Here is a 15955-nt window from a genome sequence, read left to right on the forward strand (position 1 = left end):
CTTTCAAACTCAAGAGTCATAAACCTATACAGGACTCCCCCCTGTCCTGACTCCCTGATCACCTCACATGTTAAACACTGTTTTAGTGCTGCGTAGAAAGACTTTATTTAAACATTTTGAGATGTATGAGTATTAAGTTTGGATATCAGAAACCTCTTATCTACATGTTCTACCCATTTTGTGTGTTGTTTTGTGTTTTTTTCCCGTAAATTATTGCCCGGCCTATACTAACGTGATCTTATTAAATCGTCACACAAAAGCATCAAAAGTACCGTTTTGGACATATTCCACCCGACAGAGACGATATCATGTATAGCCTACACTACACATGCACCTGAGTGAGATGCCTCTGCTCAGTGGTTGTGGCCGTGTCTCCCCAAACCTCTGCATTGGAAAGAGATTTGGGTTTTGGGTTTGGGTTACGGAGTCATTTTTTAAATTTCTATTGGAATTGCCATAGGGAAATCTTAGATCACCCTATCTCTTTGAATCAACTGTATTCTAATGCTGACCTATATGAAAATGAACAAATGATCCATCTTTTTTGTTTGTTGCTGTAGTGCTTCGTGCCTAGAGTTTAATACCCTGATCTTGTGTTATTAGTATTTTTCAGTTTGTCTGTTTTGTGTTTTTTCTTTATTTTTTCTTCTCTGTTAATAGTTTTGTATATTGTCAGGAATGAGTTACGGAGTAGGACCCAAAAGCAGGCAACCAGATGCAGAGTAGATTATCTTCAAGGTGTTTATTTGACTATAAATCATAGGCAACATCAGCCACAAAACTCACTCGACAAAGGTTTACGGACCAACAAGGACACACTGCAAACAAAGGGCTTAAATAGACAGGGGTAACAGGACACAGGTGAACTCAAAATACAATCAAACACAGGATAGGCTAACAGGTAAACAGAACACAGGTGACTAGGATACAATAATCAGGTAGGTAAGACAGAACAGGAAACACCAACAAGAGGAGGCAGGAAAGCACAGAACAATACTACAAAACAAGACACAACCAAAACAACAACAGAGTAACAGTAAACCAAAACAAACACAAGGCCAAATACAGAACATACAGAATAAGCCCAAAACCTAATTAGGATTTAGGACTGTCATAAGTGTTCAAAGGCGACACACATGACAAGCGCTTTCTTTAACATTCAAGGTATTACATTCAAGGCATTACAGAACATGAACTAAACACAAAATGGTGAAGTCATAAATGGTCACGCCATAATAAGAGTTCAGGGTTTGGAGCCATAGTCACGGCTCAAATACAAAAGCAGAGGAGTGGGGTGTGACAGTATTGTATGTGTAAATGTATACTTTAGGACCCTCTCGAAACTTTAATATCAAATTACAAAGTACAAATATGAAAATAAAAATCCAAACACAGTCGTTATGAATTGTAACTCAATATCATAAACGTCACAGGGTCACATACCTGAACATATCAACAGGCTGACTTACTTTTGTGAAAATAAAAACAAAACAAAAAGCACTTTCTGTGGACATGGTCCCTTAACCCATGGCATTCGTATTTTGGGTATTCAAAATGTTTCAGAAACTTTCTAAAATGAGATTTTCCACAATTGTGAAAATAGCAGATGTACACGTTGCACCACGACCCTGGGATTTAGACCCCTTGGTGATGAGAGTTGGTGACAATGTCTATACCACTCCCTGCTTGGTGCATTTGCAGTACTAGGTGTCCTGCCCTGAGGAGCAACATTTAACCTCTGCAGAGGATGAAGGTTTAACATACTCTACATCTAAGAGTGTAGAAATGGAACCAAATGGAAATAAATGAACACTGAGGATCTTACTGTGCAGATTTCTATTCACAGTATGTGCAATTTGTTTTTTTCTTAGTAGCATTTGTATTGCACAACATTGGTATTATAACCACATGAGCACAATGTTCCTACTATACAATTGTTGTTAGCTGCAATCATACGCTGCTGTCACAGGCAAACATGTTGCAGATGGAGTCATCTGCATGAAATCAGCTCCAAGGACTTATTACTTCATAATATAAATAAATATAATATAATATATATAATATAAAATCTTTATCTCTCCGTCTGTCTCTCTCACTGCAAAACGCTCTTGCTGTTTCTGTTTCTCCCCCCCCCCCCCTTCTCTCTCTCTCTCTCTCTGTAGTTCTCTCTTTCCCTCTCTCAGGCAAGCACGCACGCACAGACAGACAGACAGACAGACAGACAGACAGACAGACAGACAAGTGTGAAGAGGTAGATGGCAGTCACCAGTGACGATAGGTGAGGAAGCACTTTCCTGGATGGCGGATAGATTGAATCTATATATCTGTATCAGGGAGTATAAATAGGGACAAGGCCCTTTCTACTCCTTTTGGTTCCATTTTGCACCCTCAGAGTTATATTAGCACAGATTTTCCTGAATTCAATGTGGGGACAAAATGATCTCACCAAATTCTTGGTTACTCTGAGTCAATATATCAATGTCAACAAGCAGTGAATTGACCACTTAAACCCTAGTTGACAAGGGTCTCCCAAGGGTCTACTATAGGAAGTAGGAAGCCCCTCCTTTGGGTTTGCCTTGATTTATGATTATAATTTCGGCGAATGTTCGCTCCAGAATAAGAATAATAGGTTAAATTGTACATGATGATTACCACAACCTGACTTTCATCTATCCTATACTGTGCGTGCGTGCGTGCGTGCGTAGTAAGCCTGTGATCCGCAGTGCCTGCATGGGACTGAGCCACATGCACACTGCCAACTTGTCATCCCAGAGGTCTGCTCCAGACCCCATGGAGTGTGTGTGTATGTGTGTGTGTGTGTGTGTGTGTGTGTGTGTGTGTGTGTGTGTGTGTGTGTGTGTGTGTGTGTGTGTGTGTGTGTGTGTGTGTGTGTGTGTGTGCATGATCTCTGCCTGAAGGAGGCTATGAATCTTGAGACATGTACCACAGCAGTCGTTTGGAAGAGCACACGCACGCACGCACACACATACAAACACACACACACACACACACACACACTCACACAGCGCTAGCCTGTACACAGCTGCCTTGTCACCTGAGCTGTACTCCTGGGACATCAGGAAAAGGGTGAATCTCAAGAGAGGTCTAACAGCGCATTCACACACACACACACAAGCGCGCGCACACACACACACACACACACACACACACACACACACACACACACACACACACACACACACACACACACACACACACACACACACACACACCGTGGGCTCCCGGGAGAGAGGTTTCAGGGTGACAAGGTGACACCATGTCTCTCTGATACCTGGTTTCTGTCAGGACTCAGTGACAACTGGTCACCTCTCAATGGACACACACACACACACGCACACACGCACACACACTGACACATGCAGACAGACACACACACATACATATGCAGACAGGTATGCATACGCATACTTATGCAGAAACACACGCACACAGATTCAAGATTCATGCTGACATACATGAACACATACGCACACAGCCACACACACACACACACACACACACACACACACACACACACACACACCTCACCACTAATGTATGCCCCTCTGATTTAACCCACTCTACAACAGTGCATGGCAGATTGAATCAGTCTCTATGACTGACTGTCACAGTGTCACCCGCTGCAAGGACAGTGAGCACAGTGTCACACACTGTGTCACTTCCCGCATGGAGGTTACCTCTCAAATGTCTCATGTGGTTTAACATACGTGTGCCACACTGTGTGTGTGTGTGTGTGTGTGTGTGTGTGTGTGTGTGTGTGTGTGTGTGTGCGTGTGTGTGTGTGTGTGTGTTTGTTTCATCATTAGTACTGCGACAATAATAATTAAAGGATTACTTTATTTACTATGGACATATTATGACTAATAGAAACAATTAAAACAATACTTAAGTATGAGCTGTGCACTGTCAAAAAGAAAGTTGTACGTTGTGACGTTAACGTTTCATCTTCTGTTATGTTTAGTGTCCACCTAAACAGATACGCTGAATGTAAAATGGTGTGGTGTTGCTGATTTAACACATTAAAAGCATCTGTGTCATTTTAGCACTGGCTATTCAAACATAAAAGTATACAAGCTCACAGCGTGTCAATGTGTGCTGCACTGCAAGCTTGCTATTTAAAAAAAGGAAAATATCTTGAAAGTGTTTGAAAAATGTTTCATCATTTTGAATTACTTACAGTGCTTTTGTAGTCATAATTGGTTAAGCAGTCTGGCCTGCCGACTTCAAACTATTTGGACTCTGAGCTGCCTGTGACTACACGCCTGCTTTGCATCGATCTAATTGATGCACACAGGATGAATCAGTCATCCCCTCACACTCAGGAGAGAGACAGTCTCTGCCGTGACAGCTGCTACATCTGCTCCGGCTTGTATTATCTTGCCACTCTCGATAATAAATGCGTTGTTTGGGGATGTTCTATGTTTTCTCTGTACACTGCTTGGTAGCACCTTTTGTTTGTTGTCTCACTATGGATCATTAAATAACTACCTCTTTTGCATCTTGAAAACCTCTGTGGACATTTCCGTTGTTGATGTGTTGGTGTGGTGTGCAAGCATTTATTTTTTGTATACTGTTTGACCTATGCACCTGAGTGTAATACCTGATTTGTTTGACAATAAGACCGCAAGGTTTTCTCTCTTTGTCGTTATAAATACTGACCTTCATCAAATTATTTTGAGGACTGGTGTTTATTTATACTTATTCCAAGGTGTGCCTCCTCATGTTTGACAATATAATAAATGCTGGAAGGTTAGGTTTATGATGTATTATCTGGGTGGTCTGAACTTTTGGTATAACCCTTAAACAAAAAAACAGATTCTCTGTATGCAACATTGCAAGCTGAAGGTTTATGATGGTGTGCTGTGAACCTTAATTCATTAGAGCCCTGAAGAATGTCCAGTTCCCTCAAGGGAGTCATTTTAAAGACATTGTGTACTCACAAATGCAGTGATTTTACACAATCTGTCTCTCAGTTTGAGTTATCACACACACACACTTCCCATTCCTAATCTTATCCTTATCTATAATCTGAGTGTGTGTGTGTGTGTGTGTGTGTGTGTGTGTGTGTGTGTGTGTGTGGGGGGGGGGGGGGGGGGGGGGGGGGGGGGGGGGTTCAGTGCACACATGCATGCACATGTATATCCCCTTAATCACTACCTTGGTACTTTAGCACTGCCTGTGTTTGCTCTCCCATATACAACCTTGAGATGCGACAGATGTTCAAATTCACCTTGCTGAACTTCACAAATCAAAGCTGCACCAATAAGGATGAGCTCCTGTCATGTGAGAATAAGATGTGTAAATTACGTGCGACCACACACACACACACGCGCACACACACACACACACACACACACACACACACACACACACACACACACACACGTATACCACCAATCATTAACAGCTAACGGGGGTCATACTTTGCAGCTGCTCTTCGAGGATAAGATAAGGCTGACTAGCTGTGTCTGTACATGTATGTGTTTTGTGTGTGTGTGTGTGTGTGTGTGTGTGTGTGTGTGTGTGTGTGTGTGTGGTTCAGTGCATGAAAACACCTGTTCAAACACAGCTTTAGAAACATAACTGAATAAATACATTTCATATATACCGTAACTAGCCATCTGTCCGTTGTGGGGTTGTAAAAGGCTGTCTTGAAATTTTACTTTGATGACAAAAAATAAATAAAGAAATACAATAAATGAAAGAGCTTTGTTGTACATGATCAAATTGAAATAATGCGCTCTTGTTGATGCATATGTGTCTTTCATCTAAATACAGACAATATAGCTTACCTTGCTGAAACTACTCTCATCTAGAACCTACATTTGACAATATACAGTAGCTTATTATGTTTAAACAAACCAAACTCTTGAGTCAGGTGGTCAGTGTATATCGCATCTTTTTACATTTTTCATCTTGCCAACCCTTTTATAACATAAAATAAACATGGACACTGATGTGATAGTGCTGTCAAATAAGTCTTCCTGCTTCATCTCACTCTCAGTTAAGGGATCATTGGCCTGAAAATTGTGGCTTTCAGCATTCAGAATAAGAGGTGAAAATGCACCTTAAACCAGTAAGAAATACATCCACTAACTCTGATCATTGTTGACGCGCGCACACGCGAGAGAGAGAGAGAGAGAGAGCGAGAGAGAAAGAGAGAGAGAGAGAGAGAGAGAGAGAGAGAGAAAGAGAGAGAGAGAGAGAGAGAGAGAGAGAGAGAGAGAGAGAAAGTAAAAGAACACCTGTTGTGATTAGGGCTGGCACGCGACCCACTCATACTCGCGTGGCAGCTGCGCCTTGCTAGAACAATACTCGTAAAAAAACACAGAGAAAGGAAAAAAAGAAAGTTTGAATGCAGCCTACTACTTATCCTTTCAGGACATTGGCCCCCACTCGGTTCTTTGCATAAGAGAGAGAGAGAGAGAGAGAGAGAGAGAGAGAGAGAGAGAGAGAGAGAGAGAGAGAGGAGGGGGGGGCATGTGGGTTGGCCTATATAGACAAAAAGCAAAGAAGATTTGGTCTATTCAACTTAAGCCTAAACTGGGCGAAAGGTCTTGTATGTCTTTCTGGTGTTTGTAGAATAGAGGAGAAGCTAGCGCAGCAGCACAGCTGCTCTGCGTACTGAATAGATTCCTGGCCACAAACCTGCCACCTGCCATTTCAGGTATAGCTTACATGACAACAGCCTTTACTACACCGTTTTCATTTAGTTGGGAGTAGTTTTGGGTGTATCTATCTATCTATCTATCTATCTATCTATCTATGGTTGGATAATGAAACACATACAATGTGAACAATGCTGTGTGCTATACTAATGTAATAACATATGAATTAATGAAAATATAAAATTCCATCTTTATTTCCTCCTGCGCATGTTACAATGCAGGCACATGGATTTCCGACATTCCAACATATTCAAATATGGTTCCATGCAACCTGAACCTCCTTATAGTTTTACCATAATCAATATGTATAAACTTGGGTATTATATATAAATTATGTATAAAGGTGAGTTCATGTTCATTGCACACACACGCACATGCACACGCGCACACACACACACGCACACACACACACACACACACACACACACGCACATTGGAGCCCAAATAAATATGGTCGGTTTTTCTTTATTAGAACCGAGGCCATATTGAATATATTTCATGTGCCTGGTGAGATGCATCCAGGAATGCTCACAACTATTTCATAGTATTAGTCACCACCTGTGATCCTTACAGTCACACAACAATCATGCTCCAACAACACCCTTCTGTCTTTCTGTTTTTTCTTCTATACAACTCATAGGTTATAAAACAGTGCATGTGTGGCTAGTGCAGTCCAATAGTTTTGGAGGAAAAAGAAAGAAAGAAAGAAAAGCTGATGCAAACTACCTACAAACCTGTTTGAACTTCTGCACTCTGCCTCTTCAGCACCAGTCTACTGACGCTGTCGCAGCATTCTCTCTCACACACGCACGCAAACGGCGAACGCAAAACGAACGGCGCGCACGCACATACATACACACACACGCGCACGCACACACACACACACACACACACACACACACACACACACACACACCACACACACACACACACACACACACACACACACACACACACACACACACACACACACACACACACACACACACACACACACACACAAACAAACGACTCTCAGTAGCCGTTACAATAGCATTGTTGCCACGCTCCACGCTTGGATGCCTTCCTATCGGAGTGACATTATGTAACTCACCCCTGGTTACTGTTCTGTATGCTGGACCTGATCTCTGTAACCGCTGTCCCAACTCCCAACCAACGACACAACCACAGCTCCTATCTATCTGGCTCTGCGACGCCATCTAGCGACAGCAAACAGCGCATCTCAACTCTGAAGTGTATTTGATTCCACACAGGACACACTGTTGTATAGGCTATTATTTATTATTACACAAGTATTAAACTGTGAATTGTAATTGAATGGTCATTACAGTATTCGTTTTTATTATGATGCACAAGCACTGTTAGTTAGGCTTCCGAACATAATTTGGTTCACTCCGTTCAAGTCGAGCATTGATTGATTGATTGAAATATTTATTAACAGTTTGCAGAATTGCAGGCTACATTTCAAGCACAACCCAATACAAAGACTGTTAATTGTGAGTGGACGACCCAATAAAGCATTACACTTGTTTACAAGAGCTTGTTCAGGACAAGAAGAGAAGTAGGATAACTCATGGTTTATTATGACTGATATATTATTACACGTGCAAGGCGAGGTTGATAACTGAAAGGCCGCAAAGGCGTACATTAATGGGATTATTGGTCTCTTTCTCGGGTAGAGCGCAAGTTATACATATGTAACTTGCGCTCTGTATACATGCGTGAGTATAATGTTAATGTCTAACATTTATTTGGCTTATGCGTAAATGGGCTATATGCATGCCGCATGCGTAAAGTGCACTGCAACGCTGAGTTATTTTGCTGGATCTTTCCGATTTGAAGCAGGGTACCGTAGTGGGTAGGCTACTGGCCGTGGCCGGCGTACTGCACTCAGTCGTTTTATTTGTGTGCGCGTGTGTCTGTAGGCAGGTTGCTTCTCAACTCCCCCTCTCTCTCCTTTTCTCTGCTGTGTGTGGACTGTGGAGAGAGTGTTGGGCGTGTGTTATGTGACAAAAGACCGCCCGCCTCGTCCCCAGCTCCGCCTTATGAAAGAGGAGAGCGAGATAGAGAGAGAGAGAGAGAGAGAGAGAGAGAGAGAGAGAGAGAGAGAGATGGTGAAAGAAAGTGTACAGTCTGACTGTATTTTCTCACACTCGCCTAACGAGTATGCAGTGTCTACGAACATGTGCCCGATATATTTGCCAACAAGTAGGCTACAAGACGGGGAAAAAAACAAAACACACACACACATTTGAAGATAATGAGATTTCAACTGTTGATTAATGTCTGGATGTACGATATATTATTTATTAAAGCTCAATGGACGATCTCTCGATCTCTCTAAGGGTTATGATAAATTGCCTATATAAATTACCTTAATTCTAAGCATCTTGTCTAAATATATGTAGCCTATTACGAATTCAGAATCAGATATTATTATTTTAAAGGGGGGGGGGGTTAAATCGTGGTTTACCAAGGCTATAATACACACCTGAGTCTGTCTGACAATGATAATAAACAACCTGTGAGGGATATTGTGAATAAATACTAGCCGGAAAATGGCTCATATTTCGAACTACGTTTTGTATGATTACCCAGGCAACCGAATCGTACAGACTGTACTCAAACTGTAGGCCTACTCAATGTAAAGTTTCCATATGGTAAAGCCGACTCGCATCGTATGTAGCAGTCAGTTAATGGTATACACATGGCTTGGTGGTAAGAGAAAATGGCCCATAATAACATAAGCCAATGTCTCTTTAAAAAAAAACTTGAAGTTTGTCGTTGTATTCTGGAATGAGGTCAGACATGAGGCTCCTCATTGCACGCGCTGATTATTATTAGATTCCTTTTTCGACCAATAGGCGCCGAGGAGGCGTGTTTTGGCACAGAGGCAGGGTAGAGACAGTGTGCTATTGGTGGAATTTTATCGCCGTTGTATCTTTGGAAAGGGATAAAGCCGAGCAGAGGAGAAACTGAATGCTGCTTGAAACTCAACTCTACTGCAGATGGAAGGCGGAACCTGTAACTCGCTCTAGGTTTTTGAAACCCTCTCTCACTCTCCCCACGCATGGCTTTTCCTATAGGAGAGAGCACAAGGCTATGCAGAGAACAGCAGTTACCTTAGATACTTTGTGTGAAACTTGGACGCCTTTTCAGCGCCAGTGCGCCCAGTGTGGCACTCAGACTGCGCTCGGCAGCTGTGGTGCGCGCATATGTTCGGTCCCACACGACTAAATAGACTTTATAAGGGCCAGAAGGAAGAGACACAGATAGAGGTACACAGTGCACAGTGGAGAGTGCATCACCTTTGCTGTCTGCGCTGTAAAATCACCAGCAGAACCTGGACATTTAACTTTTTACGCATTTAGCCTTTTTCAAAGGCCAACAGCGGATACTGGACTGAGTTATTAACTTAGTCTCAGGACTTAAGTATTTTTGAGCGTTTTTCTGAATTTACCAAACCCAGAGCCGAAGAGGAAAAAAATAGCTGAGTTTGCTCTAAAGTGAAGCCGAGAGAGAACGAACGCATTTCTCTCCCTGTATCTGTGTGACTGGGCAGCATGGTACAGAAGATGAGCCACGCGGAAAACACCGACGAGGCGCTATCTTTTTTCACCGGGGATTCGAGCTCTGACTCTGGCGCGTGCATGGACCTGGATGCGGCCGCGTCGCCTCCTTCCCCCGGCTCCACTGCCTCCTCGACCGGGGAAAAGCTGGGAGAAAACCCGGCGTGGTGCAAAACGCCCAGTGGGCACATCAAGAGACCCATGAACGCATTCATGGTGTGGTCGCAGATAGAGAGAAGGAAGATTATGGAACAGTCTCCAGACATGCACAATGCCGAGATCTCCAAGCGTCTGGGGAAGCGATGGAAGCTACTCAAAGACTGCGATAAGATCCCCTTTATCCGGGAGGCAGAGCGGCTGAGGCTCAAGCACATGGCGGACTACCCCGACTACAAATACCGGCCAAGGAAGAAGGTGAAATCGAGCGCCTCAAAACCAGGTAACGGGGAGAAGGGAGAGAAACTGAGCAACAGTCCCAACAGCAACAACACCAGCACTAAATCATCCTCTTCGAGGAAGAGCGGATCCAAATCACCCAGCAGCAGCAGACCCCACAAATCACTTTTCGGGACCAGTAGTAGCAGCAGCAACGGCACCAAAGCATCATCATTTTCCTCGGATCACCCGTCGGAGCACCACCACTCGCTCTACAAGTCCAAATCGGTTTCCTCGGCGGCCAAGCAGATCCCCGAGAGCAAGAAACCAAAGCGGGTCTACGTTTTCGGCAGCGGGGGTAACATGAGCGTCAGCCCCGCATCCTCCGCCGCGGTCCCGGCCAGTCCGACCCTCAGCAGCTCGGCGGACTCCAGCGACCCGCTCAGCCTGTACGAAGACGCGGCCAGCGGCAAGGAGGAGGGCGGGCTGTCTCCCAGCAGCACTGGCGCGCCTTCGGAGCGACACGGCCGCCACACGTACGCCAGTCGGCGGGTCTCCTCGCCTACCCCCTCCGGCTCCCACTCGTCCGCCTCTTCGCATTCCTCGTCTTCCTCGGAGGACGAGGAGTTCGAAGACGACTTGCTTGATGTTAACCAGAGCCCCGGGTTTGATAGTATGTCACTGGGAAGCTTCGGATCTTCAGTTCTTGACAGGGATTTGGATTTTAACTTTGAGTCCGGTTCCGGGGGCTCACACTTCGAGTTCCCAGACTACTGCACGCCTGAGGTCAGCGAGATGATTTCAGGGGATTGGCTGGAGTCTACCATCTCTAATCTGGTATTTACGTATTGAGTAAACATGAGTAAGACAGGTTGACCTAATGTTGTCCAATACAAGCAAAAACAACAGGAGAGACCGGGATTCTCGGTAAAGTGAGTTTTATAGTTTGTGTCATAACAATGCCAGACTAGTAAAGTACCACTATTACCCCCTAACAAGGCTCCCATCGCCGATACAGACACAGACAGTGGGCTGTGTGCGATTATGAACTAACTTCAAAGCGAATAATAACATGCGTTTATAGCGATTTCTTTGGATCGTGGACTGTGGGACTCGGTCACAAGCAGGAGGAGGGCGCTCAGTTGCCACGATGTGAGTCTGAGAGAGATCAGTGAATGCTCTGATTAGGACCGACTGAGTTCCTATTGAAACAAACACTCGGTCTTGAACTGTTTTGAACTGAACAACTGTGATTGATTTGCACGTTAAAGCGACGGCAGTCCGCGGTCTGCCATTTACTTAATCAATGTTACCGAAAAAGGGACTTTTCACAACTTTTACAAATCGCCAAGTGAACTTCATCATAACTTAAAGAGGTACAGAAATAGGACTGTTGTGCGACGGTTTTTGTGGTGTCAGCGAAATGGATTTTTTATGACAAGGTGGGTTTTCAAAAGTCGAATATTTTCACAAACGCAAAAACGCATGATAGCCTCCTACAGCCGCCTACAACTCTGTTCCTGTCTTGTACTGAGATTTTCTAAGACTGTCGAACAGTTAAGTAGTGTTAGGGTTATTTAAATGGATAGGTGGCGCTCTGTTCGGTTCCTCTCTTTTAAAATGGACATGAAAAAGTATCACCAGCTGTTGTAAACTTCAGGATTCAAACTCAACTTCAAATCTGTGCTGAACTTTATACACTTATTATTATCCTCTACAATTCAGGACCAAAATTCGTTTTATGTTAATTTCAGATATTATAGAGAAATCCTCACCGATTTTTCATCCTCTGAGCTTTGTTTTGTACGTTTATTCAGATGCCATTTTTATATGGGATGTTGTATTTATATACTGGGCCAAGCATTTTTGACTTATCATTTTCTGTGTTGTATGCATTAAGTCATGTTGTTTTCTGTCTGTCTGTCACGTTTCCTTCTCAGGCGAAGGGCTAGAGTTTTAAAAACATTTTTTTTAGTTCTTTTTATATTTAAATGTAGACTTTGGACACTTAAAAAAGAGAGGAAACAGTTTGATTATTTTCTCAGTGTATTTTTGTACAAATCTATATAAAAAAGGGGGTGTCAACAATCGGTGTGTAGCCTACTAATACCGCTGTTTTGGATTTCCTAGTTTTAAATACCCTGCTGGCTGGTTCTCAGTCTGAGCCAGCCAGCCTACCGTTCACGTTTACAATAGAAATCTGCAGGCTTCTTAAAGACACAGGAACACATTTATTCTACACAGTGGAACATGTGGGTTAATTTAACAACATCAGTATCTGGAGCAGCCACTCCTTAGTGCATTTCCTGTCAGATATTTTGCCTATGACAACAAATGAGGAGATTGTAGCTTTAAATTTGAATTATTTCCTGGTGTTTTTTCTATTGATGTCAAAATTTGGTAAGCAACCACTGGATTGAATGGGGGCATCAATCAACAAAGCAAGCATACAGCAACAAGCATTATTCAAATTGCTGACTTGAGTTCCGCAACAATTAATTGTACTGCGTTTCTCATTGTATTTGGATATATAATCTTTTCTACTTGTCGGCTAACTATTAGCTAATAATTGTTTTAGTATCTTTATGGCATGGTGAATAGCATTTGTATTTCAGATTCAGGTTATTAGCTGTTGTGTTTTTAAGAAAAAAGAAAAAAATGAGGAAGAATTCAACGTGAAATCGATCTTTGTATATTTGACTGTATCATAAAGCAAAAAGATTGTGTGTTTATGTATGTCGTTGCTATCAAGGACAGGCACTGTCTAGAACTGCTATCTTTTACACACCCTTACTTATGTTTAAGGTGGTCGTTCAGGACTCTTTTTTTATATATATATATGAAAGCATTTTTAAATATATTAACTTTATTTTTCATCCATCCTGTGCAATATGCTGTGTAGAATTATTGTTTTATTGTCTCTAATCATGCCATAAAAAGCAACCATCCTTTTTTGAAAGGGCGAGTAAGGGGGAAACTCATGCCAGCTAAATTGTGTCCATTCACTGCCTGTCAGATTGTTGATATAAAACTTGTGTACAGAACTTTTTTCAAGGAAGGAAATAAATATCAGCTGGAACTGAAACCCTACAACTGTTCTCTTGACTCTTTTTAACTGAAACCCTACAACTGTTCTCTTGACTCTTTTTAACTGAAACCCTACAACTGTTCTCTTGACTCTTTTTATTTTAACTTCTTGTTCTCCCTATGTTGGGCATGCAATTAAAAAAAAGCTACACCCCCCCCCCCCCCCCCCCCCCATAGCAGATCTACAAGCTTGCAAGCTTGTGGACTGACTACTGACAGTATAAATGAAGCTTATGGATAAACTAGTGCTCATTGATGATTAGTTTGCTGATTATAAACGTCAATGTAGTTTCTATACGTATCTGTTCAATAGTTATTCTAATGGAATACACAAAATGTTGTTAAAGAGGATGATGGCTCTTGTTATTTGATAGCAGACTACATTAGTTCCATTAGCATCTCTACAAAAAGCACAATAGTGCTGAATAAAACAGAACTATAGGCATACCTTTAATGTTAAACAAATTAAACATTGCATTTATATGAGGTTAATTTGAAAATGTAAACTAGATATCATTTGCATTAATGTGACAACACCACGACCCAAGAAGCTATTCTGCTGTAGTTTTTGTGTCCATCAAAGTTTACAGTTTCATTCAACTTGGATCCAAAACGAGTGGGTTTACTAGATACTCATAAAACTGAACGAACCTAATAGAAACACCGGCAGATTGTTGGAAGATTCTTTTTGGGATATCCAGCTTTATGGCTGATTTCATTAGCACCATGCTGGCTCCCATGTAAATGAAAAGGGAAGTAGGCAGGTGGGAGCTGTTATCTCAATTGAAAGCAAAGAGTGATGTCATGTCTCCAAAGTGATCAACATCAAAGTAGCACTGCTTTATTGCTATATGCTGGAGATAAAGTGGTTTCAGTGATAAGGTATGCTTTATAGGAAATCCTGCCCTTGCTCATACGATAACGATAAACTTGTGTTTACTGTTGAGTGCACAAAGAGTTAATTTGTGTTACAAATTGATAAATTAACAGTAAGAATTTTACTGTAGGCCTATACATTTGGTCACATTTTTGAAAATCCCATAGATGTTAACATGAAGCAAAGAAGTGTTGGCACATGTTAGCGATTCTGATTTGGATCTTGGCTGCACATGTGACCTCAAGTAAACATGAGCCATGTGCTATGAAGCAGCTTTACAAATGTCACTAGGGAAAAGCCACAAATTGTGCTCACTTAAGGTGTACTATTCAGGACTACATTTGTTAAAGCACTTGGCCCTCTCCTTTTTTCCTCTACACAAAATCTCTTTGTCCAAAAATAGGCGATCTACAAGCTCACATTGTGTTGCAAGTTGTGACGTGTTGTTGATCTGCTATTTTTCACTGAATGTTCACCTATTTTTGCAGAATGTTTGCCCGTTATGACGTGACCAGAATAGAGATGCTAGGATTCATGTGGTTAATAAGAACAAAGCAATAATATGATCTAACCCTATCATGACCCAGATTGGATGTTTTCACATTTATCCTGCAGGGTTAAACACGAAGAATGTACAAGTGTGTGTGTGTGTGTGTGTGTGTGTGTGTGTGTGTGTGTGTGTGTGTGTGCACGCGCGCGCATGCACGTTTGTATGTATGCATGTATGCATGCATAATGCAAATAGGAACATGTGTGATGATTAGGGAGCCCATGAGCCATGTGTTGGTAAGGCCATATGTGACCTGACCTTGATCAGCAGGTATATACAGTAAAATCCTCAATGTTCATTTAACTTTGAGAGTTCACGGCCATTTGGTTACACTAACACTGAGGATTTACCACCAAATTAACACTTTTTTACAGTAACTCTGTATGACAAGGATCTGAACAAGGCTGTGAACAGGACAGTATTAAGACAAACTATAGCTGTCAATTATATGTTAACCACTTAAACCCTATATCCTACTTCGATGGCTGGGGTATAGTGTGACGCGTTGTGAGCTTGTAGATATGCTATGTTTGCTGAATGTTTGCCTTTTTTGCCAAATGTTTGCCAATTATGACATGAGTAGAATAGGGACGCTATAGGGTTCATGTGGTTAAATCTGAATTCTACAGCAGCCTGATCTCAGTATTTACAATGACACTGACATTTACCTGTAATGCTCTCTGAGCAAACTTGCTTCTTTACAAGTCAAAACAAGCTGACTTCGTTTGTATAGTTATACATCTTCTGTTATTTCAGCTAAAGCTAAGGTTTGGCAGGCTCACGGCGCATTTTGCATTTTTGCCGTTAT

At 42.2% G+C, this 15955-nt stretch overlaps 1 protein-coding gene across 1 annotated transcript; it reads left to right on the forward strand.

The window, feature by feature from the left end:
• The first annotated feature begins 9687 nt into the window (after window positions 1-9687).
• Window positions 9688-13720, forward strand: sox4b (SRY-box transcription factor 4b). Its single transcript, XM_080768873.1, has one exon. The coding sequence runs from the start codon at window positions 10253-10255 to the stop codon at window positions 11483-11485; it is 1233 nt and encodes a 410-aa protein (XP_080624999.1). The 5' UTR covers window positions 9688-10252; the 3' UTR covers window positions 11486-13720.
• The last annotated feature ends 2235 nt before the right edge of the window (window positions 13721-15955 follow it).

Source organism: Protomyctophum bolini (assembly GCF_963924005.1).
Source record: "Protomyctophum bolini genome assembly, chromosome: 7".
Taxonomy (NCBI): Eukaryota; Metazoa; Chordata; class Actinopteri; order Myctophiformes; family Myctophidae; genus Protomyctophum; species Protomyctophum bolini.

Excerpts from the sequence above, each read along its gene's own strand:
- sox4b (XM_080768873.1), top strand. The coding sequence starts at position 10,253 with ATGGTACAGAAGATGAGCCACGCGGAAAACACCGACGAGGCGCTATCT.